The sequence below is a fragment of the Engystomops pustulosus genome, chromosome 9 (genome assembly GCF_040894005.1).
Source record: "Engystomops pustulosus chromosome 9, aEngPut4.maternal, whole genome shotgun sequence".
NCBI lineage: Eukaryota > Metazoa > Chordata > Amphibia > Anura > Leptodactylidae > Engystomops > Engystomops pustulosus.
The window spans coordinates 99,685,496-99,710,422 of record NC_092419.1 but is presented as its reverse complement, the minus strand read 5'-3'; the positions used below and the strand labels follow the sequence as shown (position 1 = coordinate 99,710,422).

Here is a 24,927-nt window from a genome sequence, read left to right as displayed (position 1 = left end):
CCCATCATAGCACCTACGTTACTAGTGGTACTCACTGCCATTATAATGTGCAGACCAAAATAACCACACTTAAAGGGAGCCTCTACACTCCAAAATCATATGCAAATGAGCAAGTGACACTTCATGCCTGACACTAGTTGATGCTGCAGGGTGTATCAGACCGACCCATCTTCATTTCTATAGTAAAGTTATGAACCTAACTTTTAAATGGCATCAGGCTTGTGGTTTTGTGAGTTATACAAACTGGTAAATAATTCACGTGTTTTACCTCTCTAAATTGGAAACATTTCTAATTTGAAGGGCAATATTCTCAACTATGTGACAGAGCATGTATGTGTACTGCACAAACCTAAAATAGAGAAGCTATGCTTCCCAACCAGTCTTAGCCTGATCTCAGATGATTCATTGTGTAGTTAAAAGGTTGAGTATATAATCGTATATTAAAATTTTAGAAAGAAACTAGTAGTAGCACTTAGAATTCATGGAGCATCTTCCTGTGCTGTATTGTGTAGATTCATGCCATGAGCTAGTGCCCCCACCACACGGGAGCCTCCGTGCAGGTGGTATAAAATGTGACAGTCCACATACAGATCACACCAATTACTTTATTTGTAGTGTTGATTGACAGGCAGAAATCTGACAGCAATATGTAGATTTATAACAGACTAGGAATCAGATTAAGTGCCTAAACACACCTTTGCCAAGCAAATTACAAAAATGTTTTTTTTTACCACAAAAGAAAACTCCATCCTAGACGGAGTATAGAGAGGTGCTGACTGTATACCGCAGACAACCAGCGCCATGTGCCTCTGGCTTTGCTTGGCTGGTTAGTTTGGAGGTTACTACAAAAATGCCCTGTATCAAAAAACATTAAATATCAGTCTGGGGAAGAAAGGAGGGGATAAGAGGAAAAACTCAACAAAAATATGACAACAAATGAGGGTGTGCGACAACATACAGGCAGGGAAGAAGGCAGCATCCAAGTGAAAACCAGTAGTCCCTTTGTGTACACATTTAGTTTTATTGTAACAAAGCAACTTGTACACTTTAACGTTTAAAATTGAGCATTTGTCTTTTTCCAGAAGAAAAAAAAAGTTTGTTAATGTCCGTTTCTAATATTTTCCTGCAGGGTCCTTTAAAGGGAGACCCTGAAGGTTGTCAGAGCCAAAAGCCACCGAAATTTATCTTTGCTCATTTTTAAAAGTATCTTAAACTGCATGGATGTCTTCAAAAACATCACAAACATGCCAAAGAGGAAAAAAAAAAAAAGCCATGTCTCCAAAATGCCCAACCTAGCCCTCCCACCCCTCCCTGTTGTCTGAAAACCCCCACTGTCTAACCCTCCCCCAGTCTTTTTTTTAACTTTTTTTCAGAATTTTTTAAACAAGAAACAAAAAAAAACAAAACAATAGACTGATACATGTCGGTTGATGCTATCTGTCCATATTCACATGGAAACAGTGCAACCTCTGAGCCCAATATACACAGGAAGGAAGAAAACAAAAAAAGTGAAAAGCTAGACTGCTGCTATGCATAACAAGGTCCTGCACACTCCCCAGCCTCCACCAGCAGTGGCAGCAGAGGGGCATGTCAGCCCCATACACCATAGGATGGTACAATGTATTTCTTTATTGATTTAAGAATGACTTGGGAACAGAAACAGGTTTAGAGATTTCCACTGTATTTTTACTCAGTTCTCACCTCTCCCCAAAAATAAATTTATGAACCATGGTATAAAGAGAAGGTAAGGGGGGGAAAGGACCAAGAACAAGGTGACCGAGCACACACACAAAATTAAAAAAAGGGTAAGAAAACAAAAATAATCAGGGAAGGGGGAAATCAAAATAAAGAAACACAACAGCATCTTGCTCCCAGGGACTGGATAAAAAAAAAGGAAAGGGTGGAATCCAAACATTGCAATCTTAATCATCTTCACCTTCATCTTCCTGTAAAGAGAAGAAAACAAAATGCCTTAATATACAAGTTTTTTTCCATAATCCTGGCTGCAAAATAATCAGATGACATTGACTATTGCTCAAGACAAGCAGCTGTTGTCACTGCGTAATGGAGTGCTATGAGACAAAGAAGCTGCCCTATACATTAGACTGAGCCCCATACACAAGGTATTGAGCATGAGCAGTGCTTAAACCCTAGTCTAAAGTAAGAGGATAAGCATCTGATTGATGGGACCTGCAATATCACTGAATGACATCCCCCTTTGAGCCCAGGAGGTGGAGCAGGAGTATATGGAGTGCATGTGTACCTGCTGCTACATATACTTCTATAGGAGAGACAATACAGAGCTCTATCAGCGATACTGAATACAATCAAAGGTGCTAGGTGCATTGTTAGGAAAGATACAGCTATTTTTCTACAACTCGTTTGCATGCATAATAATAGAAAAGATTTTACGTACATACCTCTGCTTCTTCTCCCTCTTCATCTTCGTCATCATCCTCCTCTCCTTCAACCTCATCTTCATCCCCTTCCTCATCGATATCTTCTAATCCTTCTTCCTCCTCTTCATCATCATCTTCTTCCTCGCCCTCACCTTCTTCATCCTCCATGTCAGGAACCTTTAAAGAGCAATAAAAGAATCAGCATAAAAGAACATGGATCCGTTTAGTGGAGTTTCTGCTGTACATTTATATCTACTCACAAGGTAGTACTGTAATGGATTTGGCCAGATGTCATCCTTTATGACCTCCCCTAACTCATCTGCACCGGCATCCGAATGATCTGTGAACCAAGTGAAGAAGCTTTCAGGCTCTTCGTGCTGCCTCTTTCTGCTGGCTTTGTTCTGTGTTTGGCTGGAACGTTTTGTCAAATCCTGAAGTAAAACAGAATAAAAGCATTAGAACAAATAAATCAAGCCATAGACAAGAGGTGATCTCTACTTCCTAAAGCGGAGCAGCACAAGTTGTAGTGAACATGGAGTCCTATAAGCCATTATCCATTTAGTACATGCAAAACAAGACCCATCTCAAAGTATTTAGGTTTGCAATGACAGAACCTTCTTTAGATATCCGGAATAGGGCATCTTTAGAAGAATTTGCCAGACACAAATGTAACAGATTTGTTATAGTACTTGTTAGTCTAAGGACTGATGAATACTTTAGACAACCAGCGGCCAGCCTAAGCTGGCTGATAACAGAAATTACCACAACAAATGCATGCCAAATAATATCACCACACGATACATACCTTGCCAGCTTTCCATTTAATCTCTGTGGACTTTGAGGAGGGGTCTCCGCTTTCATTTAAGTGGAACTCTTTAGAGAGAACTTTGTTTTCGAAGTAAGGATTTTCATCAAAATTCTGCAAGATACGAAGGTGCATATTTAGATCAACTGGAATTGCAAAACACTTGCATTTTACAGTAAAATATGTGCTGGAAGTCTTACAAAATCTATTCTGTATCCGGATTTTATATCTTCAAACTCTGTCACTTCCACCCTAGTCAGATAGTGAAGGGCTTCTTCGTCTTCTTCACCCAAGAGTGCAGAGACTGCAAAAACACAACATACACAGTAGATATTAAAAGTGTTAACACATCTAAAATATTCGGTAGAGTTTTGCATCCAGGCTGATTAAGTACCTGAATGCATAAAAATTACCCCCTGCAGCCAAACTAACTCTTTACCAACAATGCACAGAGTTTTTTGGCAGGAAGCAGTGACTTGCGAATTATCTACCGTCTTACCACCAGTCCCAATTATATTCTACATACACCCTGTATAGTTCTTACCTTGTGGGTGGTTGACAAATGTCGTGACCCAAAAATTGGGGATTTTGGCGATCAATTCTGACCTCTTCTGAAAGAATGGCTGGCGGAGTTTGTTGTATTTCTGTTCTACTTTCAAGATTTCCTCACTTGCTTGTTCATTCAGTCTTAAAAAGGAAGAACACTGGAATTAAGACCCAACTAATGTACAATATACTGTTTTGCCTTACACATGTTGCAAATGTTAATATAAATCTGCCTAGTGGTTGCTTAAGGAATCATTTTCACACTTGAATGTTGTTTCTCCTTAAATCTGTAGTCGCATCACAGATTTGATCAGTATTTTCTTTTTTAAGTCACATTGGGAATAGTTTCCAAGCATTTTGTCTCATATAGTGCTGCATGGAGAATAAGGTCCGACATTGACATTACAAGATTACTACGTACCTGTCTATTTCATTCTGTACTTCATCAATATGCTCAATTGCTTCCTGCTGCTCTTTTTCTGAAAAAAAAAAGGAGGATATTATTTCTTTGATATGATATCAACCAAATGAATATTTATTATAGGAACTGTCTAAAACCGTTACCCCAAAAGACTTTTCCAAACTATCACTAGACATCAGAGGCAGGTAACGGGTCTTATTGCTCCAGTTACTATACACAAATGTATGCAGCCTGTGTAAATTGGGCTGTATGGTGGCACAATCCCACAGGCTCTGCTTCGAATAGAAATATAAGATATGTCCTGCCAATTGTGCATCTTAGATGGCAACACAATAGCTAGTAAATTGCTGGCCAGGCATAGACGGGACATTGTTGCATTACACATTTCTATATATTACAGGGACCAACATATGGCACATTTCCACAAGCTGCACACAATCAAGAAGGTTACGCTGATCGGATAGACTTGCAGAAGTGTTACTACCCTTGTAAATGTGTTTTGAAATAGAACTGAGACACATTTAACAATCAGGGTTATGTAAATATCTGCTGCAGACTGGGATTTCACTCCCGGACAATCAAAACATGCAAGTTGTGCTATGTGTATCATATACCAAGCCCAACAAAGTCTCAATGATAACACCTGCATATTCAAGTGAAACACTGCTGCCTTCTACCAAAAACAGCTTCACTGTGACCACAGGTGGGGTGTGATCATTGCTATAAAATAGAGCCATCATGGTCAAGTGCAGGGATGCCTATAGGAAGAAAGCAGCCATGTTTTTTTAACTCTATGAAGACTGGAGGATGACCCTCAACCATAGGCAGGGCCTCCAGCGTTACACAGGTCACTTGTTGCAGGAGTGAATAGTAGAATAATAATTTCTACACTAACACGTTACCAATAAAGATGGTTGATAACTACAATTAAAGGGCCCTGGCACAGGTCATACAGCAGGGAGGGGCTTACGGGCCGGTTATTGTTATATCACATGTGGGGTAAACACCGTCTCACACACGTGGGATCAGAGCGATGGCGGCGCCAGGACTGGGGGACACGAAACGCATCACATGGGAGGAGGAGGAGGGGGCAGCGGAAGCGGCGGCCTGCTCACTACAGCGGGAAGGACAAAACCCGGAGGCCGCGGGGACCCACGTGGAGGCGGCGAGGCCAGGCCGCGGCGCGGGGAAGGCAGCGCCCGGAGCACGCGGCACTAGCCCCGGCCACGGGAGGCGGCGGTGGTCCCCAGGACCGCTCCTCCGCCTCTCTCGGCCTGCGCCATGCGGATCAGGACGGAAGCATCATGGCGGAGGACAATGAAACCGCGGGCTCCTTCCTGCGCATCGCGCCGCCGCCGGCCTCAGTGTCCCCCGCCACCACCCCGCCGCACCCGGGGACCCCCCGGAGCCTCCCCCGCTGTGCCCCGAGCGAGCCCGCCTTCCGCCGCGGGAAAATGGCCGCCCTCCCCCCCAACAGCACAGACACAGCAGCCGCGGCTCTTACCTGAGGTCTCGTCAGCTCCGTCGTGGTTGGAGTTCACCTCCTTCTTACTGAGTTTGGCCGCCGGCGCCGACATGTCGGAAGAAGCGGGAGAGAGGCGCGAGGAGAGCGGGGAAGGAGCGAGGCGGGTGCAGGCTCAGGCCTGGCTGGGAGGAGGAGGAGAGAGGAAGCTCCTCGGTGCTGAGGCGGCGCAGGGACCGCTCCTGGGCGGGGGCCGGACTCCGCGGTGGTCTCCCCGCTCCTACTAGCCGCGGCTGTGCGGGGGAAGAGCGACGACCTAGAGCGGGAGAAGGCAGAGAGAGCGGAGCGCGCGATGGCCGCTGCTGCGTGAGGTAAATCTCGCTCCCGACCAATGTGTGTGTGAGAGAAAGGAGGGGGGAGGGACGCACTGCGCTCGGCACCAACACTCGCTCCCGCTCAAGACAGTACCACCTCCCAGCCCGAGGGGTGGTAGCCAACCAAAGGGGCGGAGTGCAACGCTGCTCTAGACGCGGCAACTCCGCCCACTTCCCCCTGCGCTATCCTATGAGGGTGGGGCGACCCGACAACGTGGGGGTGTCTCGGGAGGCTTAGCGTACGTCAGGGAGGAGAGCGGGAGGCGATTGGCGGCGCGCGGCCGGTCACATGGTGTCATGGGCGGGGACAGGGGAGGGGCGACGGACTTGTGGATGCGCTTTCAGTTCCCGCCGCACGCCGTGGTGGTGGTGGTGGTGGAGGAGGAGGTGGGTGTGTGTTGGAGAGGGCCACGCCCACCCCGCACCCGTGGCCTGACACCCTTCCACTGCCGGATGCCGTCGTCGTAATAAATTATAACGGAGGTGGGGGGGGTCAGGGCTCGCTTCTCCTAGTCACTATGGAAACCCCTTGTAGTCTACGGACTGGGTCCGGGGCTCCCAGTAGCACCTGTCACAACAAGGCGAGCCGAGCACATGGCACAGAGGGCGGGGGCGTTAGGTCTCTGTTCACACCTGCGTTTTAGTTTTTGTTATGCGATTAAGGCGAAATCATAGCAAAACTTGTCATGTATTAGGGTTTTGTAAAAATTGCAGTGTCCTGATGTCATTCCGAGGGAAAAACAAAAGAAAAAAACACCCTTAGACCTCACAGTGTGATTATACCCTGATGCTCTAATCCCATAGGCTGCTAGGCAACATCACAGACTGCTGAGGGGTATCAGAATCTGCTGTAAGGTGTGAACAGGGCCTTACACTGCCATATGTCACATTATTCATAGAAACATAAAAAAAATTACAGAAAATGTGAACATAAAACTAAACCTGATGAGTGCAGCGTGGTCCATGGTCTCCTTCCTTATAAAATTCACTTTTAAAATGCTCACAAGTGCGTTACCAGAGCCCCTCTGTGCTGCAGCTTCACAGGCTGTTACACTCCCCCCTCCCACTGTGAGATTACAGCACATAGACGGAGGGGAAATGTGGAGGGAGCAGGGGTAGGGTGAGACAGTGTAACAGCCTGTGTTCACACAATGTGTTGCATTTTTGTTGTGTTTTTGACGCAGCAATAGAACAGTTTGCAAATGCGTTTTATATCAGATGAAAGCAGTTGTCTTCTGCACCATTGAAAAACGCATAAAAGTTAGGAAACTGCTTCCCAGCAAAAGGCAAATGTAAAAATACATCACAAAACGCGACACAAAGCAATAATAGTTTGTTTGCTTTTTAAAAAACAAATGCAAAGGCAAAAACGCAAAATAGAGACAGGAGGTCCAAAACACATGTATTTAAATGGAACGGGAACGGGATTGTCTTTTTAAATGCGTCAAAAACGCAACGCATCTTGAGAACGTGGCCTGAAGCTGCAGCATGGAGGGGCTCTGGTAACGCCGCAATAGCATTTGTGGTACAAAAGAGGGGGGGGGGGAGGGTCACAGAGAGCAATATCATATGGAGGGCCCACACTTAATTATGTATGAACTATAAAAGAAGCGTGTTACAATTTGGACACCCCTGAGAAAGTAGCTTGGAGTGACGATACGCCTGGGGAGCTTCCTAGCCCGGCCGGGGTTTTGGTTGGTTGAGGACATTACAGATGACTTCATAACTTAGATGCTTCTAGCCCTTAGTGTTCCTTAGCAGACTTTTTGGTTTTGTGTCTTTGTGATCTGTAATTATTGCTTTCCATTTGGATTGGCATGTTATTTGTATTTGTGCCACTTGGTTATGGTTACAGATCAGTGAGTGCACCGAGTCTGCTTTACAGCTACTTTTCTGGATGTTCAGATAACTAGCATTAACCAGGGACTTGATCACTTGACTGATCAGGGAATATAATAATAATTCTTTATCTATACAGTGCACACAGATTACGCAGCGCTGCACAGAGTTTGCCAAATTGGTCCCTGTCCCCAATGGGGCTCACAATCTAATCACCTACCTATATGTTTTGGAGTGTGGGAGGAAACCAGAGGACCTGGAGGAAACCCACACAAACACGGAGAGAACATACAAACTCTTTGCAGATGTTGACCTGGGTGGGAATTGAACCCAGGACCCCAGTACTGCAAGGCTGTAGTGCTAACCACTGAGCTGCCCATATATCATTTTGTTCTGCAACCATAATATTTTTCCAATTCCCATTGGCTAGGGGTGGTGGATCAAATAGTGCTGTTACCTGACCCATGAAATCAGATGTACATTTAATGGTTTTTCAATGTCACATGTATTTGTGTTATTGTATTTGATAATAAAGATGATGTTTTAAAATGCTTCTTGGGTCCAAATTGTAACTCACTTCTTTTCTACAATAATACTTGTGTTCCATTAGCATAATTTTAAAAGTTGATTTTAGAAGGAAGGAGGCCATGAATAACACATTTAGGAAGATGACCACAGCCTTGGTGCCTGGATCTATGAGCAATTGATAGTTTATCATGATGGATTCTGATGATAGTCTTGTACCTATACAGTTTGTTATCCCAGGTCAACAATTTGTTGATTTACTAAATTACTAATTGAATTACTAATCCTTACTACAAATCCCTTTGATATGTTACTTATGGAGAGACAGTATAGCCAAAATGACACCGAAAATGACCACTTTATATCCCGCTGCTATGTACTGCATAAGATTTGCCATTCAGGGGTCTCGGAAAGATGGGTGACTCCCCTTTTGTGTATTGTAGCTTAGTATATATGACTATGTTTTGTATTGGCTGTCCACCATGGTCGGGGCGCCGTGGAGAAGCCAGGGGATGTCTCTTCACTACTGAGAACTGTTTGCATAATTTATTTGACAGCGCTATAGACACTTGTAGCCTCTGAATAGGCTTTGCATGTAAACTTTTTTTTTTATTTTCCCCTAAATTCTACTCCTACCCCCCCCCCCCCCCCCCATGTCATTCAGCAGAGGCGGCAGTGGGTCTATTGTTAGATGCCTCTTGGCAGCCTTGCAAAATGGGCCCCTTATTCTAGTGGCTGCAGGGGGGTTATTCTATAGTTCACGGTTTTCATTGAGCTCCAAACAACATTATCATTATGTCACATTGTATCATGTTATCAAAATACATGTATAAACAACACAATATTAAGAATCATATCACAGAGGAATTCCTTTAATTAGGTATCTGTTAATCAGGAATCTGGCTACAAAATCTTAGTACAGTCCAGAATGTGAATGGGTACCTATAGCAGGTACCCCTCTATGACGTTTAGGAGTCTTAAAGGCGTTTTCCAGATCCTCTTTAATATCTCATTCTGATAGCCGAGCCTTAGGGCGATGCCACACATGGCGTTTTGAACACGTTTTTGAGCAGTCCGGTTTTTAACGGACTGCTCAAAAACGTATTCAAAACGCCATGTGTGGCATCACCCCTAGGGTGGTGATACACGTGGCGTTTTTAGGCCGTTTTTAGTTAGTGCGTTTTCAGATTGTAAAAAACCCATGTGTTTTTGAAAAACACATGCGTTTTTGACAGGTTTGACCAATTATCTTAATTCAAACTGGTCAAAAACGCATGCGTTTTTTCCTCCCGATCTGAAAACGCACTACTAAAAATGGCCTAAAAACGCCACGTGTGTCACCACCCTTAGGTTTGAACCCGTTTTTGGGCCGTTTTTAAGAAGTCCGTTAAAAAAAGCATGCTTTTAAAAACGCATCCGTTATTTAAACAATTTTGATTAAGATAATTGGTAAAAGCTATCAAAAATGGATGTGTTTTCAAAAAATGTTTACTTTTTTTAACAGACTGCTTAAAAACGCCCCAAAAACGGGTTCAAAATGCCACATGTGCCTCCGGCCTTAGTATAGATTGATGCAGGGTCTGTAATGTTAACATTCTGAAAGCTCTACGATTTAGCTCTACATAAAAGGGTGATGCCACACATGGCGTTTTGAACCCGTTTTTGGTCCGTCTTTAAGCCGTCCGTTAAAAAACGCATTGAAAATGGTCAAAAACGCATGCGTTTTTTAACTGACTACTTAAAAATGGACCAAAAACGGGTTCAAAACGCCATGTGTGGCATCACCCGCAGTCAGGCAAAGGGTAACAGGTGACATTGGTCGATAGGAAGTCTAAATTTCATTCTTTATTTGTGTTCATTTTTTTTTTAAATTTGTGCAGAAGCCCATTACAGCTGCATTGCCAATATGTCTTTCTGCTTTCTCTAAGCTTTTGCATCACAATATAATTGTGTGTTTTAACTTACCTTAGATCCTGAGAGAATCCGCTGTGTAGTCCCAGAGGTTGGGCTTTGGATACATTTAAAAAACAACACATGACTTGTGTGTGCTGCTCCCTCCTCAGTCCTCAGACCCCACTTTTGTGCTCCTGTAAATCTCATCACATGTCACATGTTGTTTTTTGAAATGCATCCAAACCAAAGCTCAACCCCTGGGACTACACAGAGGATTCTGTCAGGGTGCAAGGTAAGTTATAAAACACAATTATATTGTAATGCAAATGCTTAGAGAAAGAAGAGAGGCATCTGTGCAATGCAGCTGTAATGAGCTTTTGCAACCTGTTTTTAGTGAAAATGAGGTCCCGGGTGACAGGTTCCCTTTAAGATTTTCACGTCTGAGTCTCAGACAGAAGTCTGGCTCACTGAAAGGCTATTGTGCTAATGCACAGATATGATATTCCTTTGATCCAGAGAAATGATACGAGAAATTTGTAGCATCCATTACACTGGAAAGAGTGTGTGAAACTTGCACATATGGCCGCGGTCACACGTACCGCTAGGCGTCCGTTGATAAAGCGACGCTAGCGCACATGGGGAGGTCCTCGGCCCGAACGCACATGCGTTTCCAGAGAAACGCATGTGATCGGCTTAACAATCGCATGCGTTTCCCTGGAAACGCATGTGCGTTTGGGCCGAGGACCTCCCCCTGTGCGCTAGCGTCGCGTTATGACGGCCTATAGGTCAATGAGTATATGAAAAGAAAGAGACAACACTGGCATGTCACTCTAGTGCAGACAGGTTTTCAAAATGTACAGGTGGTCAACTACTTAAGGACACTCGACTTACAGACGACCCTTAGTTACAAACGGAACTTTGGTATTTGGTAATTTACTGTACTTTAGCCTTAGGCTACAATAAACAGCTGTAACAGTTATCACATGTGTCTGTAATTAACATTTATTAATAGTTAATCCTGGTTCTTATGACAATCCAACATTTTTTAAATCCAGTTGTCACAGAGACCAAAATAAATTTGTCTTGGGTTAAAATGATAAAATATACAGTTCCGACTTACATACAAATTCAACTTAAGAACAAGCTTACAGAACCTATCTTCTACGTAACCGGGGGACTGCCTGTAATTAAAAGTTAAAAGCTGTGGAAATCGAAAAATATATATATATTTTTTTAATAAATGGGTTGAGGCAAGGTAATCTCCACATGACTGATTTACAAGGTAAGTTACTACAGCAGATGCCGCAAATCATATCCAGTGGTTACAATTTCCTGTCTTAACCTCAAAACACAACTTCCTATTTTATAAGTGATTTTTGGTTAATTTTTGCTGTATGGTAGAAAGCGGGCAATTCCGTTGTTGGCCTTGGACCTGGTTTGGGAGGTGCATGTAAGGGGATTAAGTAGCTGTTGTATTTGTCATGTCATTTGGCAGGGAAAACAAAAACAAGAATGCCAAATAAATGTAAAATTGTATGAATTTCCTGGCCTTATTTTCAATGCCCCCCTAAAAAAAAAAGTAGGGCATTTCTATAGCATTGTATCATTTAAATGCAAGACACTGGGTGCTGGTTACCGCATGCATTTCAATGGAAAGGCATATGTGATCAAGGCCAACCCTGCCCTCGGGTGCTTGCACTGTGTTTGGAAATGCAATACAGACACCACGTGTAGCCACCACCTAAGGCTGGTGCCACACGTAGCGCTTTGTCTGCGCTTGCAAACGCAGACAAAGCCGCGCCCACCGGGGAGGGCCTCGGCCCGATCACAACGGCGTCTCTATGGAAACGCCTGCGATCGGGAACGAGCCGCCGTTGTTTTGCGTTAAATTAACACAAAACACCGGCGGCTCATTCCCGATCGCAGGTGTTTCCATAGAAACGCCGATGCGATCGGGCCGAGGCCCGCCCTGGTGGGCGCGGCTTTGTCTGCGTTTGCAAGCGGCGACAAAGCGATACGTGTGTCATCACCCTAACAGCTGTGCAAATCCCAAAAGGTCGGAAAATCCGACGAAAGTGCGATCCGTGGACTCTTAGTAAATAAGCCCCATTGTGTGACCCTCCCCTCAGTCACAGATATGACCCCGTCTCCCACTGCGCTGTTCTAGATGTATTGCTGAGGGCGCGTTCACACGTTGCGCTTTGGTTGCGTTTTCATTGCGTTTTAAAACGCATTACAACAGCTGAGATGAGGTGATTTGCCTAATTACATTATTGTTAACGTTTGCGTTTACAAAACGCATGTGTTAACACATTGTTAACACATGTGTTTTGTTAACACATGCGTTAACAAATGTAAATAGTAATGTAATTAGGCAAATCACCTCTCCTCAGCTGTTGTAATGCGTTTTAAAACGAAATGAAAACGCAACCAAAGTGCAACGTGTGAACGCACCCTGAGAGGTTTGCCGTTTTTCTGGTACCAGTGCTGTTGTCTGTCTTAAATTGGTCAGAACTGTGTCTCATTGATAGTCTATTGTCCTTTCAAGACATCAGTCCTTGGATCTGATCCTATATGAGAAAAACACAGCATGGACTACTACTTGCTTGAAGAAAAACAGATGGAAGTAGGATCCTAGAGTGGTCAGTTTTTCATGCATGTGGAAACCTGAAGCTACTTGAATGACACTTGGAGCACAAAAACGGATGGTTGCATTGCGCTGGCACTGAAATCCGACAAGCTTTGATCAAAATCAATTTAAAACTCGGTTTGTGGGCAACCAATCTTACAGATCACCATCCAGAGGTAGTCGGCAGACGTTGTGGCACATTTACTTACCCGGTCCTGTCACGATCCGGACGGTCCAACGAAGATGAGGTCCGGCGCGACTCACCAATATCGTGCACCGATATCCTGCATGTGTCGCTTCCCCACTGCTGTCCGCCGGAGTTCACCTTCTTCTTCCCGGTGTATGTGAGTGCATTGTCTTGCAACACAATTTGAGATGTTGAATCCCTTGCTTGTCCGAATCCGTCGGATCATCCAACGGCACGCCCCCCCCCCCCCCCCCCGATTTGTGAAAGTTGGCGACGATGCGCCAAAATCCGATCGCTTGCGCCAGTTAAATGAGGAAAAATTCGGGAAACCCCACAGAATTGCGTTCCGCGGACCCTTAGTAAATGTGCCCCATTGTCTCACAGGGAATCCAATGAAATAAAAAAAGCAGCGCCAGAAAAAGAAAGGTGTCATTTATGGTGAATTTTTCTTGTACGATGAAAGGTAGAAACATATTACAACAAAATAATTAGCACTGATTCTGCCATAGATGTTCATTATACTAGAGATTTTAGGTGTAAAGTGAAATGATTGTCTAATAAGTATTTACATCCTTTGGATTTTATAGTCTGTGTTTTCTGTGACTTCCTTCACACTGTATTGGGGCTTCTAGTCCTGCAGCAGCTGAGCAGAGCCACGTGCTAGTCTAGTTCTAATGGAGGTTACAGGGACACAATCAATAGACCCCCTGTTGCTTAGAATTACCCATCATGCTCTAGTTCTGCGTCACATGGAAAAATCTATCAGGCGCCATATTCGTTAATGGCAAGCATTGCTCAGCACTGTGCTTAATATCGTCGTGTAAATCATTTTTCTCTGTAAAAACTCGAAGTTTGATGAAGAACTTCTTTGTATGAATACCCAAGATGCCCTTCACATTACAAGTATTTCGGTTTTTTTCAAGTCTGCCCATTTTAAAGATGGCGTCGGCTGCCTCCATAGAGGTGACTTTCTTCACTGACGGATTAAAACAACTCGGTTTTGCGTATTTCGCCGTTTTTGCTGTGAATTCGGTGTTCTCGGTCTATCAGATTCATTCTGTTCTCATTAAACCTTCAAAATATTGAAGAGAAATGTTTCGTTGGTTTATGGCCCCACATGATATCGCGCTGATGACGTAATTGTGTGCGCCGCTTGCTGGCGGTTGCCGAGGTAACGCGGCTATCAGGGAGTGCTGCTACTTCTGCAGACCGCAGGGACCATGAGTTTTGTAGATGAGGCTGTGGATGTGGTGTCGGTGGAGTCTCTGTGGAGGAAATCGCAGGGGTCCCGCTGTGAATCAGTGAGTTATGACTCGTACCCCAGCGCCCGACCGCCTGCAGGGGTGGTACTACAACTCCCAGCATCCTCCGGCAGCCATCTTGTAACAAAGATTCTGATGGAGACTGTACACAAACATAATCCCCTAACCCAATAGTAATAACATCCAGAGAATCCACATAACAGTATACATCCCATAATAACATCCATAGAGCCCCCCCCCCCCCACAACAGTATACATCCCATAATTACATCCAAAGAGCCCCCATAACATTATACATCCCATAATAACATCCATAAAGCTCCCATAACAGTATACATCCCATAATTACATCCATAGAGCCCACATAACAATATACATCCCATAATAACATCCATAGAGCCCCCTATAACAGTATACATCCCATAATAACATCCAGAGAGCCCCCCATAACAGTATACATCCCATAATAACATCCAGAGAGCCCCCCATAACAGTATACATCCCATAATAACATCCATAGAGCCCCCATAACAGTATACATCCCATAATAACATCCATAGAGCCCCCATAACAGTATGCATCCCATAATAACATCCATAGAGCCCCCATAACAGTATACATCCCATAATAACATCCATAGAGCCCCCCATAACATTATACATCCCATAATAACATCCATAGAGCCCCCATAACAGTATACATCCCATAATAACATCAATAGAGCCCCCATAACAGTATACATCCCATAATAATAACATTTCTGGAAGTGTAAGCAGGTGTATTCATATTTTCACAGCCGCTTACACTCCCACAAATGATACAAACCAGCCAGGGTGACATGCAGGACGCAGCCTGAGGCCGGTGACACACTTGGCGTTTTTGCATCCTTATAAAACGCATCAGTTTTGCATATTGGCTTTTTAGATGGATTTTTCGGATGAACTGTCTTAACTTTGCCTTTTATCCCTTGCGTTTTTTTGAGGTTGTTTTCATTTTGCTTTTCAAAAGCGGTTGCACAAACATCAGGGAGAAGAAAAACTCCAAGAGGCGCAGGCGCATGCAGCTGGTGCACATCAAGCATTGCGGTTTTAAAAACGCAAACATTTGAAAACCGCTACATGTGACAATGGCCTAACTGAAGATCTTTGGTGCTGGAGGCCGGGTAGTCGTGAGTGCAGCTGAAATGTCCTCACTGCTCCCGGCTCCTCTCCTGCCGCTCTGCTCTGTGTCCTCACTGCTCCCGGCTCCTCTCCTGCCGCTCCGCTCGATGTCCTCACTGCTCCCGGCTCCTCTCCTGCCGCTCCGCTCGATCTGTGTCCTCACTGCTCCCGGCTCCTCTCCTGACGCTCTGCTCTGTGTCCTCACTGCTCCCGGCTCCTCTCCTGCCGCTCTGCTCTGTGTCCTCACTGCTCCCGGCTCCTCTCCTGCCGCTCCGATTTGTGTCCTCTCGGCTCCTCACTGCTCCCGGCTCCTCTCCTGCCGCTCTGCTCTGTGTCCTCACTGCTCCCGGCTCCTCTCCTGCCGCTCTGCTCTGTGTCCTCACTGCTCCCGGCTCCTTTCCTGCCGCTCCGCTCTGTGTCCTCACTGCTCCCGGCTCCTCTCCTGCCGCTCCGCTCTGTGTCCTCACTGCTCCCGGCTCCTCTCCTGCCGCTCCGCTCTGTATCCTCACTGCTCATTGGGGCAAGGACCCAGAGCAGGAGAGGACCCAGAAGAGGTAAGTACTTGTCAGCTGTAATGCTCCCAGGTCCTCTCCTGCCCCTGGCACAGCTCAGCTCTTGGTCATACAAGGAGTTCAGGACACAGAGAAGAGCAGCACATGGAGGGGAGAAGATGCTGCAGTGTGGTGCTAGGAGGATTTGTCTGCTCTGGGGTCTCTAGGATTTGTCTGCTCTGAGGTCTCTAGGATTTGTCTGCTCTGGGGTCTCTAGGATTTGTCTGCTCTGAGGTCTCTAGGATTTGTCTGCTCTGAGGTCTCTAGGATTTGTCTGCTCTGAGGTCTCTAGGATTTGTCTGCTCTGGGGTCTCTAGGATTTGTCTGCTCTGAGGTCTCTAGGATTTGTCTGCTCTGAGGTCTCTAGGATTTGTCTGCTCTGAGGTCTCTAGGATTTGTCTGCTCTGGGGTCTCTAGGATTTGTCTGCCATGGGGTCTCTAGGATTTGTCTGCTCTGAGGTCTCTAGGATTTGTCTGCTCTGGGGTCTCTAGGATTTGTCTGCTCTGGGGTCTCTAGGATTTGTCTGCTCTGGGGTCTCTAGGATTTGTCTGCTCTGGGGTCTCTAGGATTTGTCTGCTCTGGGGTCTCTAGGATTTGTCTGCTCTGGGGTCTCTAGGATTTGTCTGCTCTGAGGTCTCTAGGATTTGTCTGCTCCGGGGTCTCTAGGATTTGTCTGCTCTGGGGTCTCCAGGATTTGTCTGCTCTGGGGTCTCCAGGATTTGTCTGCTCTGGGGTCTCCAACAGTCTCTGTTTTTACGTGTTTAATTGTGTGCTCCAAGTTACTCTTTCCCTTTAATCTTTGGATCGCTACGATCACATGGGAACCAAATTTATAAAGGTTTTATGAGGTTTTAATAGATTAAAAAAAAAAAATAAAATATTTGCCATTTTGTCAAATTCTGAGGCCAGTAACTTTTTCACACTTTGGTGGACGGCGCTGTGTAAGGTGTCATTTTTTGCGGTACAAGCTGGTGAATTCACTTATATCAGTTTGGGACTGTTTGATTATTTCTTATTCAAATATTTATGAATTGAAAAATGGGGAAAAAGATGGCGATTCAGACATTTGGGGGCTATTTTCCGTTATGGTGTTCACGGCCGGGAATCATTTTATTTTAATATTCTGATAGAACGGGCATTTAGGGTAAGGGGGGGGGGGGGTGATTGAAACCTTTACTTTTGTACATTTTGTAATATTTAAATTTTTTTTTTGCCACCGTGTAGCCCCTGCTCCGGCCACTCCGCCTCTTTAGAAAATGTTAATATTGGGTGAATTAAAGTTATTGGCCAGGCAACTACAACTATACATTATACCTCAATAGGTAGATCCATGGTGGTAGGTTTCCCTTAAGTTGAATTTGTATGTAAGTCGAAACTGTATATTTTATAATTGTAGATCCAGACAAAAATAATTTGGGCCCCAGTTACAATTGGAGTTTAAACATTTTTTGCTGTAATGTGGCCAAGAATTATGAATAAAGCTTCATTACAGACACCTTACAGCTGATCATTGCAGCCTGGGACTATAGTAACATCCAGAGACTTCACCAAAGGTCACAGGGGGCAGAGGGTTCGGGTGTCTTTGAGTAGGGAACCATCTGTATTTGGTTGCTGGGGTGGTACTTATTGCTGTCCTGTGTTATTTATCATTTCTGGGTTGGCATTTTGTGCTGTACTGTGGCTGTTGGTACATCCAGGGTTCTGGTTACTAATGCGGCACCTAAATCTCTTAGCGCTCCGTGGCGTAATAGTACATCACAGAGCTGCTAATGCTGTATGAGGATGGATCATACAAACGTGGGGTGAGCACCTCGTCATACAAACGTGGGGTTTGTATGACATCAGCAGCCCCCTAGTATATAGCCAGCCCCTGCCCCCAATGTATAGCCAACAACCCCCTAGTACAGTGATGGCGAACCTTTTAGAGACAGAGTGCCCAAACTACAACAAAGACCCGCTTATTTATCGGAAAGTTCCAACACAGAAATTTAATTTGTGATTTATACTCCCTTCTCTGTCACAGTTTTCACTGAGGACACAAATAAAGCAGAAAATAGTCCCAGGTAGCACTGTCACTTTAAAATACCTCTGTGTACAGCAAGTCCTGGGCCGTCTGGGTCTGCAGGAAGATACCTGGAGTCCTCTCTGGTGATGGCCTGAGTGCCCACAGAAAGGGCTCCGAGTGCCACTTCCGACACCAGTGCCATAGGTTAGCCATCACTGCCCTAGTATATAGCCAGCCCCTCCCCCCAATGTATAGCCAACAGCCCCCCAGTATACAGCCAGTGCCTGCCCCCCAGTATATAGCCAGTGCCTGCCCCCCAGTATATAGTTAGTGCCTACCCCCCAGTATATAGCCAGTGCCTGCCCCCTAGTATATAGCCAGTGCCTGCCCCCTAGTATATAGCCAGTGCCTGCCCCTCAGTATATAGCCAGTGCCTGCCCCCATTATATAGCCAGCGCCTGCCCCCAGTATACAGCCAGTGCCTGCCCCCTAGCATATAGCCAGTGCCTGCCCCCCAGTATATAGCCAGTGCCTACCCCCCAGTATATAGCCAGTGCCTGCCCCCCAGTATATAGCCAGTGCCTACCCCCCAGTATATAGCCAGTGCCTGCCCCCCAGTATATAGCCAGTGCCTACCCCCCAGTATATAGCCAGTGCCTGCCCCCCAGTATGTAGCCAGTGCCTGCCCCTCAGTATATAGCCAGTGCCTGCCCCCATTATATAGCCAGCGCCTGCCCCCCAGTATACAGCCAGCGCCTGCCCCCTAGCATATAGCCAGTGCCTGCCCCCAAGTATATAGCCAGTGCCTACCCCCCAGTATATAGCCAGTGCCTGCCCCCCAGTATATAGCCAGTGCCTGCCCCCCAGTATATAGCCAGTGCCTGCCCCCCAGTATATAGCCAGTGCCTGCCCCCCAGTATATAGCCAGTGCCTGCCCCCCAGTATATAGCCAGTTTCTGCCCCCAGTATATAGCCAGTGCCTGCCCCTTCCGTATATGGCCAGCGCCTGCCCCCTAGTATATAGCCAGTGCCTGCCCCCTCCGTAAATAGCCAGCGCCTGCCCCCTAGTATATAGCCAGTGCCTGCCCCCTAGTATATAGCCAGTGCCTGCCCCCTAGTATATAGCCAGTGCCTGCCCCCTAGTATATAGCCAGTGCCTGCCCCCTCCGTATATAGACAGCGCCTGCCCCCCTAGTATATAGCCAAAACTCTGTACTCACCTTTCCTTCAGCTCCCCGCGCGTTCCTGTTGCACACACCATGACACCAGCCTCTTGCCGACATCATAGTGTGTGCGATGGGAACGTGCAGGTGCTAAAGACACAAGAGGACCTGCGGGGGTGCCGGAGCGATGAGTACAGAGGTTTTATTTTCATAAACTTGAGTATAAGCTGAGTTACGGTTTTTCAGCACATTTTCAGCACGCAGCTCTGTGCACGGAATAATGAAAATCTTATCGAATTTTGAAGGTGCGGAGCAAAAAATTTACAAAAATTGCTGCAATGCGAAGGAAATAAAGGAAATGTCATAATTGTTATAATTTGTGATATGTTTGAGGATTCTATCCGTTTTACCACAACTCCAACAGCCCTGCTGATTACCCCGCCCACACAACGTGGTTGGTGGTCAGTGTCCTGATTACCCCACCCACACACAGTGATTGGTGATCAGTGTCCTGATTACCCCTCCCACACACAGTGATTGGTGGTCAGTGTCCTGATTACCCCTCCCACACACAGTGATTGGTGGTCAGTGTCCTGATTGCCCCTCCCACACACAGTGATTGGTGGTCAGTGTCCTGATTACCCCTCCCACACACAGTGATTGGTGGTCAGTGTCCTGATTACCTCACCCACACACAGTGATTGGTGGTCAGTGTCCTGATTACCCCTCCCACACACAGTGATTGGTGGTCAGTGTCTTGATTGCCCCTCCCACACACAGTGATTGGTGGTCAGTGTCCTGATTACCCCTCCCACACACAGTGATTGGAGGTCAGTGTCCTGATTACCCCTCCCACACACAGTGATTGGAGGTCAGTGTCCTGATTACCCCTCACCCACACACAGTGATTGGCGGTCAGTGTCCTGATTACCCCTCCCACACACAGTGATTGGTGGTCAGTGTCCTGATTACCCCTCCCACACACAGTGATTGGAGGTCAGTGTCCTGATTACCCCTCCCACACACAGTGATTGGTGGTCAGTGTCCTGATTACCCCTCCCACACACAGTGATTGGTGGTCAGTGTCCTGATTACCCCTCCCACACACAGTGATTGGTGGTCAGTGTCCTGATTGCCCCTCCCACACACAGTGATTGGTGGTCAGTGTCCTGATTACCCCTCCCACACACAGTGATTGGTGGTCAGTGTCCTGATTACCCCTCCCACACACAGTGATTGGTGGTCAGTGTCCTGATTACCCCTCCCACACACAGTGATTGGAGGTCAGTGTCCTGATTACCCCTCCCACACACAGTGATTGGTGGTCAGTGTCCTGATTACCCCTCCCACACACAGTGATTGGCGGTCAGTGTCCTGATTACCCCTCCCACACACAATGATTGGAGGTCAGTGTCCTGATTTCCCCTCCCACACACAGTGATTGGCAGTGAGAGCTGGAGCTAGTCCTTGTATGCACTTAGAATAGTGATAGATCTGTGTGTACAGAGCCGCAGTCTATGTTGGCGCCATGTGATATAATACTTGTCTCTCTCTCCTCAGAGAAGTTGTCAGACTCTCCCTGTGACCAGTAAGGAGACGTCTGTGCAGGTGCGAGCAGCCAGTGAGGCCGGCACCCAGACAGAATGGAAGCAGGACCAGAGAGCCCTGGACGTGGACCTCGGACCTCTCCTGGACTACCCAGATGTAGGGAAGTTCTTAAAACGAGTGGAGGAAGACATGATCCGAGAGCTGAAGAGGAGCTGGAGAAGTCGCGCTTTCGATGGTTTTGAAGTGACGAGGGAGGAACAGAATCCGCAGGTAACTGGGTATAAGGGATAGGAGGTCCAGGGGTCCGACACAGGCCAGTGATGAGAATACCTGAGATACCCCAACGCTGTGCTCAGCAATTCCAGACTCTCCCATAGTACGGAATGGAGCAACTTTATCCAGACCAGATGGCAAATGAAATACATGAAATGCCCAGTTGGTAAAACCCCAAAAACTTATAAAGCGACTAAAGTTTATTGTTCATGAAGAGGCAAACAATGGATGTTGTCTGTGAGCATCAGGCCTCCATTCTGGTCTATTCCGCACTATTACCTGGATGAGGCCTCCCAGGTGGACGGGTATTAGGAATACTCTCGTATTTGTCCTCCTGCGCTCACATCCCCTACAAGTTGCTGATGCCAGTCGGGTTTGACACTTGTACAGGCAATTCTACTCCTTGAAAAATTACTAAGATCACTGCATGCGCTGCCCCTAGTGGTGGCTGCAGGAATCTGTCCCCTCCTTAGTCTTGTGTCTTGTGTGTGTACAGGTCTCCTGCTTGCACAGCTTACAGTATCCGGATGCCGTGGCGGATCATCTTCAGGTCACCAGCGTTACGTGGAACGCTACGGGATCGGTCCTTGCTTGTTCCTACGGCAGGTGAGACATTGTGTGCAGTTATTATGTTGTAGGATCAGTAATGTGATAGTTTTGTTGCCGAGGCTGACAGATGTTTCTGCCAACTTCCCTTTGTCTTCTCCAGGTTGGGAGACGGAGATTGGAGCACAGAGAAGTCCTACGTCTGCACCTGGAATCTGGACCGACGTGGCTTCAATCCTCATCACCCCGATCTCGCTCTGGACGTGCCCAGCTCTGTCATGTGTTTGGCGTTTCACCCCTCCAGACCGTCGCTTATAGCCGGTGTGTATAGTATGGATGTTACTATGGCCCCTTATTGAGTAGTGTCCATAGATATCAGGGGCCAAGTGACAAACACAGCTCTGCTACATCCCTCTATCCCCTTCAGGTGGTCTCTATAATGGGGAAGTTCTGGTGTGGGACACAAGTCGGACAGATGACCCACTGATAGGAAGAACTGGTCTCTCGGCAGACAGTCATATGGACGCCGTCTACCAGGTGATAATACAGATGACTGTATTTGCCGGGGTCTATCCGTGCTCGGGGGTCTTCATTATGGTGTGGGGCGCTGGGTGCCTGTATTAAACTTCATTTGTTATGTGACCGGGGGACCTCATCTACCTCCTCCCCATTTTCTGCCAGGTCCAATGGCTTCAGGAGGGCCCACAGTCTCACAAGCTGCAGGTTCTGAGCGTCTCTACTGATGGGAAGATCCTCGTCTGGCAGATGGAAAAGGAGGGACAACTCACGCTGCACAATGGATACGCTCTGGTGTCTCAGCAGATGCCCAGTAGGATGAACAAGGTAATACAAGGGAGGTCGCAATAACGCCTGTGCAAGCGTCATAGATACTTTACAGGCAATTTTGCTCCTTCAGTAAAGCCCCATGCGGGCGTATGTCTTTTCTATTCCCTCCATTAGTCCTTGCAGATCGGTCATGTGACTAGAGCCCAGGTATCCTATATAGGCTGCTGATGCTCCGGTCACATGACCTCTAGCGCAGGACTGCGACAGAATGAACTGTCCGTATGGCACTGCACTCCAGCAGACAATGCCATCAGCAAGTGTGGGCTGTCACACTGATGCCCCAATCCTGTACCATGACAGGGGGCTGATAAAATCACAGCACTGTGCGCAGTAATGTCTGGGGACTGGACTTTGGAGCAGAGGGGTTATTTGGCATGTAGGGAAGAAGCATGGATGTACATCCTCTTTACATGTCATGTCTGTATGTATGTACAGATCACTGGTAACTGTAATCTAATGAGTTATTACGATTAGATCTGGTGGGGGCAGCCCTGCCGTACCAGCCACTGCCTGCTCTGGGGGGTGGGGCTAGTGGTGCAACCTACTGCCTGCTCTGGTGGTGGTGGTGGTGGTGGGGGGGACCCTGTGCACCAGCCACTACGTGATCATGGATGATTCTGGGGTCACGTACACAGTAGTGGTGTCTGTGACGTTCCTGCTCTCTTGCAGCACATCCGGGGTGACACCGCTGTGGGGGTGACCTGCCTCTCCTCATCACGCTTTGATCCAAGTGTATTCGTGGTTGGAGTAGAAGGCGGCCACCTGCTGAAGTGCTCCACTGCGGTCCAGACAGCGGCTCTCACCAGCATGGCCTCCTCTATACCCCTCAAGGCCCCTGCTCAGTTTACCTTCTCCCCTCATGGAGGACCGGTCTATTGTGTAGACTGCTCACCTTTCCACAGGTAAGACATGGGGGGACATCGCTATCTAGTACATGGATAGGGCCTAACTTTTGTTAGTGGAAAAACCACTATAAGTAATGGACACAGACCCTGACCAGTTATTTATTTACAACATACCCCCATTAAGGGAAAGTGGTTGTAATCGTGGCCTCCAGATTGTCCTTCAATAACAAGTGTGTATCAGGCCCAAGGTCAGGGTTCTGGTTCAAATCTGGTCTAAGAAACCTCTTTGGGTTGTTATCCTGTGGAGTATAGTCTAGTGGTTGGGTGTTATGGGGGCTCAGCTGCACAAGGGCCACATGACCACGCTAACTAGAGTGGCCAATCGGTGAGGTTCTAGGTGTAAGATCCCTGTTATATCTCCAAAAACAATAATAGAACAGCAGCTAAACTGCATGTGTGAACTGGGCTGTAATGTCTTATACTAGAGATCTCTGTGCTTGTAGGAACCTCTTCCTGAGCGCAGGGACAGACGGACACGCTCACCTGTACTCCATGCTCCAGGAGAAACCTCTGGCATCTCTGCAGCTCTCCCAGAAATACCTCTTCAGCATCCAGTGGTCTCCAGTGCGACCCTTGGTCTTTGCAGCAGCTTCAGGAGAAGGTAAGACCTGAGGCTCTTCTCATACCTGACCGGGATGGGAGTTGTATCCTGCAGCTTAGAGGGGGTTCTGTGTTAGTTTTCATATGGAGCAGCTCAGGATGGGCCACGACAAGTGGTTCTGACATCTGGACCTGGAGCCACAAGCAGAAGTCTGTCTTCTTTATGGTCTCTGGGTCCACATGTCAGACTCATTGATCAGATGGAAGACCCCTTCAATTTGAGATACTTTCTACAACATTCACATAACACAGCATTATATTAAGGAATTGTTAGCTGCCGTGTAATGATGTATAGAGGTGGCACCATGTACTGGTACTGATATACTAAGTGTGACCAGGTCCACAATGTAACATCCAACTTTTCTATTGAAGGAGAACTGCTGCTCTTCGATTTTGGAAAAAGCTCCCAGAAGCCATCACTGAGCATAAAGCAGACGTCCAATGAGAAGCCGGTTTACTGCCTGGCATTCAACCAGGCACAGAGCCAGCTCCTGGCAGCCGGTGATGGTACTGGTGTCGTCAAGATTTGGCAGCTGAGTTCTGACTTCACAGAGCAAGGAGCCCGAGAGATGCAGACACTGGATGAGCTGGCTGGGGCGGTCACTGACTGATCTCATGGTGTCGCATCTATTGTGTTGTATATATATTTATGCTCATGTTGGAAGTCATACAAATAAATTCTTATTTATTGGGCTCAGCAGTCTGGTTCTGGAGGTTTTTAAGCCTATGGTGGCCCGCTGCAGTGACCCTTTCTACCTAAATGCAGTGTGTGAACTAGGTCTTAAAGTCTAAACTGCAGCAGATTTAACTTTACGTGTTTCAAAGGCTAAATCTGTAACACAAGTTTATGATCCGCATATATAAATAGGTTTCCCCAAGCGGAATTGTGTCCACAAGATTAGTGATGATCTGATCTTTGAAGGTCCAAATGAAATGCTTGTAATTGGGAACAAGCTCCATGTTTTTTGCCTGTAAACAATGCAAAAC

At 46.6% G+C, this 24,927-nt stretch overlaps 2 protein-coding genes across 3 annotated transcripts; one reads left to right on the top strand and one right to left on the bottom strand.

The window, feature by feature from the left end:
* Nucleotides 1-585: 585 nt before the first annotated feature.
* On the bottom strand, nucleotides 586-6,119 carry SET (SET nuclear proto-oncogene). 2 transcript variants are annotated; one of them, XM_072124596.1, is made up of 8 exons: nucleotides 5,676-6,119; nucleotides 4,172-4,229; nucleotides 3,749-3,891; nucleotides 3,405-3,508; nucleotides 3,205-3,318; nucleotides 2,660-2,830; nucleotides 2,417-2,576; nucleotides 586-1,946 (listed from the first exon to the last, which is right to left on the bottom strand). In XM_072124596.1, coding segments are annotated over exons 1-8 (825 nt in total). In that variant the 5' UTR covers nucleotides 5,749-6,119; the 3' UTR covers nucleotides 586-1,944. The 2 variants fall into 2 exon arrangements, with proteins under 2 accessions (XP_071980697.1, XP_071980696.1); XM_072124595.1 differs by having other exon boundaries at nucleotides 2,421-2,576; nucleotides 5,676-6,117.
* Nucleotides 6,120-14,221: 8,102 nt separating this feature from the next.
* DYNC2I2 (dynein 2 intermediate chain 2) lies at nucleotides 14,222-24,637 on the top strand. The gene is made up of 9 exons (XM_072124593.1): nucleotides 14,222-14,381; nucleotides 20,783-21,040; nucleotides 21,540-21,649; nucleotides 21,753-21,910; nucleotides 22,017-22,126; nucleotides 22,271-22,432; nucleotides 23,105-23,337; nucleotides 23,784-23,941; nucleotides 24,313-24,637. Exons 1-9 carry the CDS (start codon nucleotides 14,301-14,303, stop codon nucleotides 24,549-24,551), a joined length of 1,509 nt encoding a protein of 502 aa, XP_071980694.1. The 5' UTR covers nucleotides 14,222-14,300; the 3' UTR covers nucleotides 24,552-24,637.
* Nucleotides 24,638-24,927: the final 290 nt, after the last annotated feature.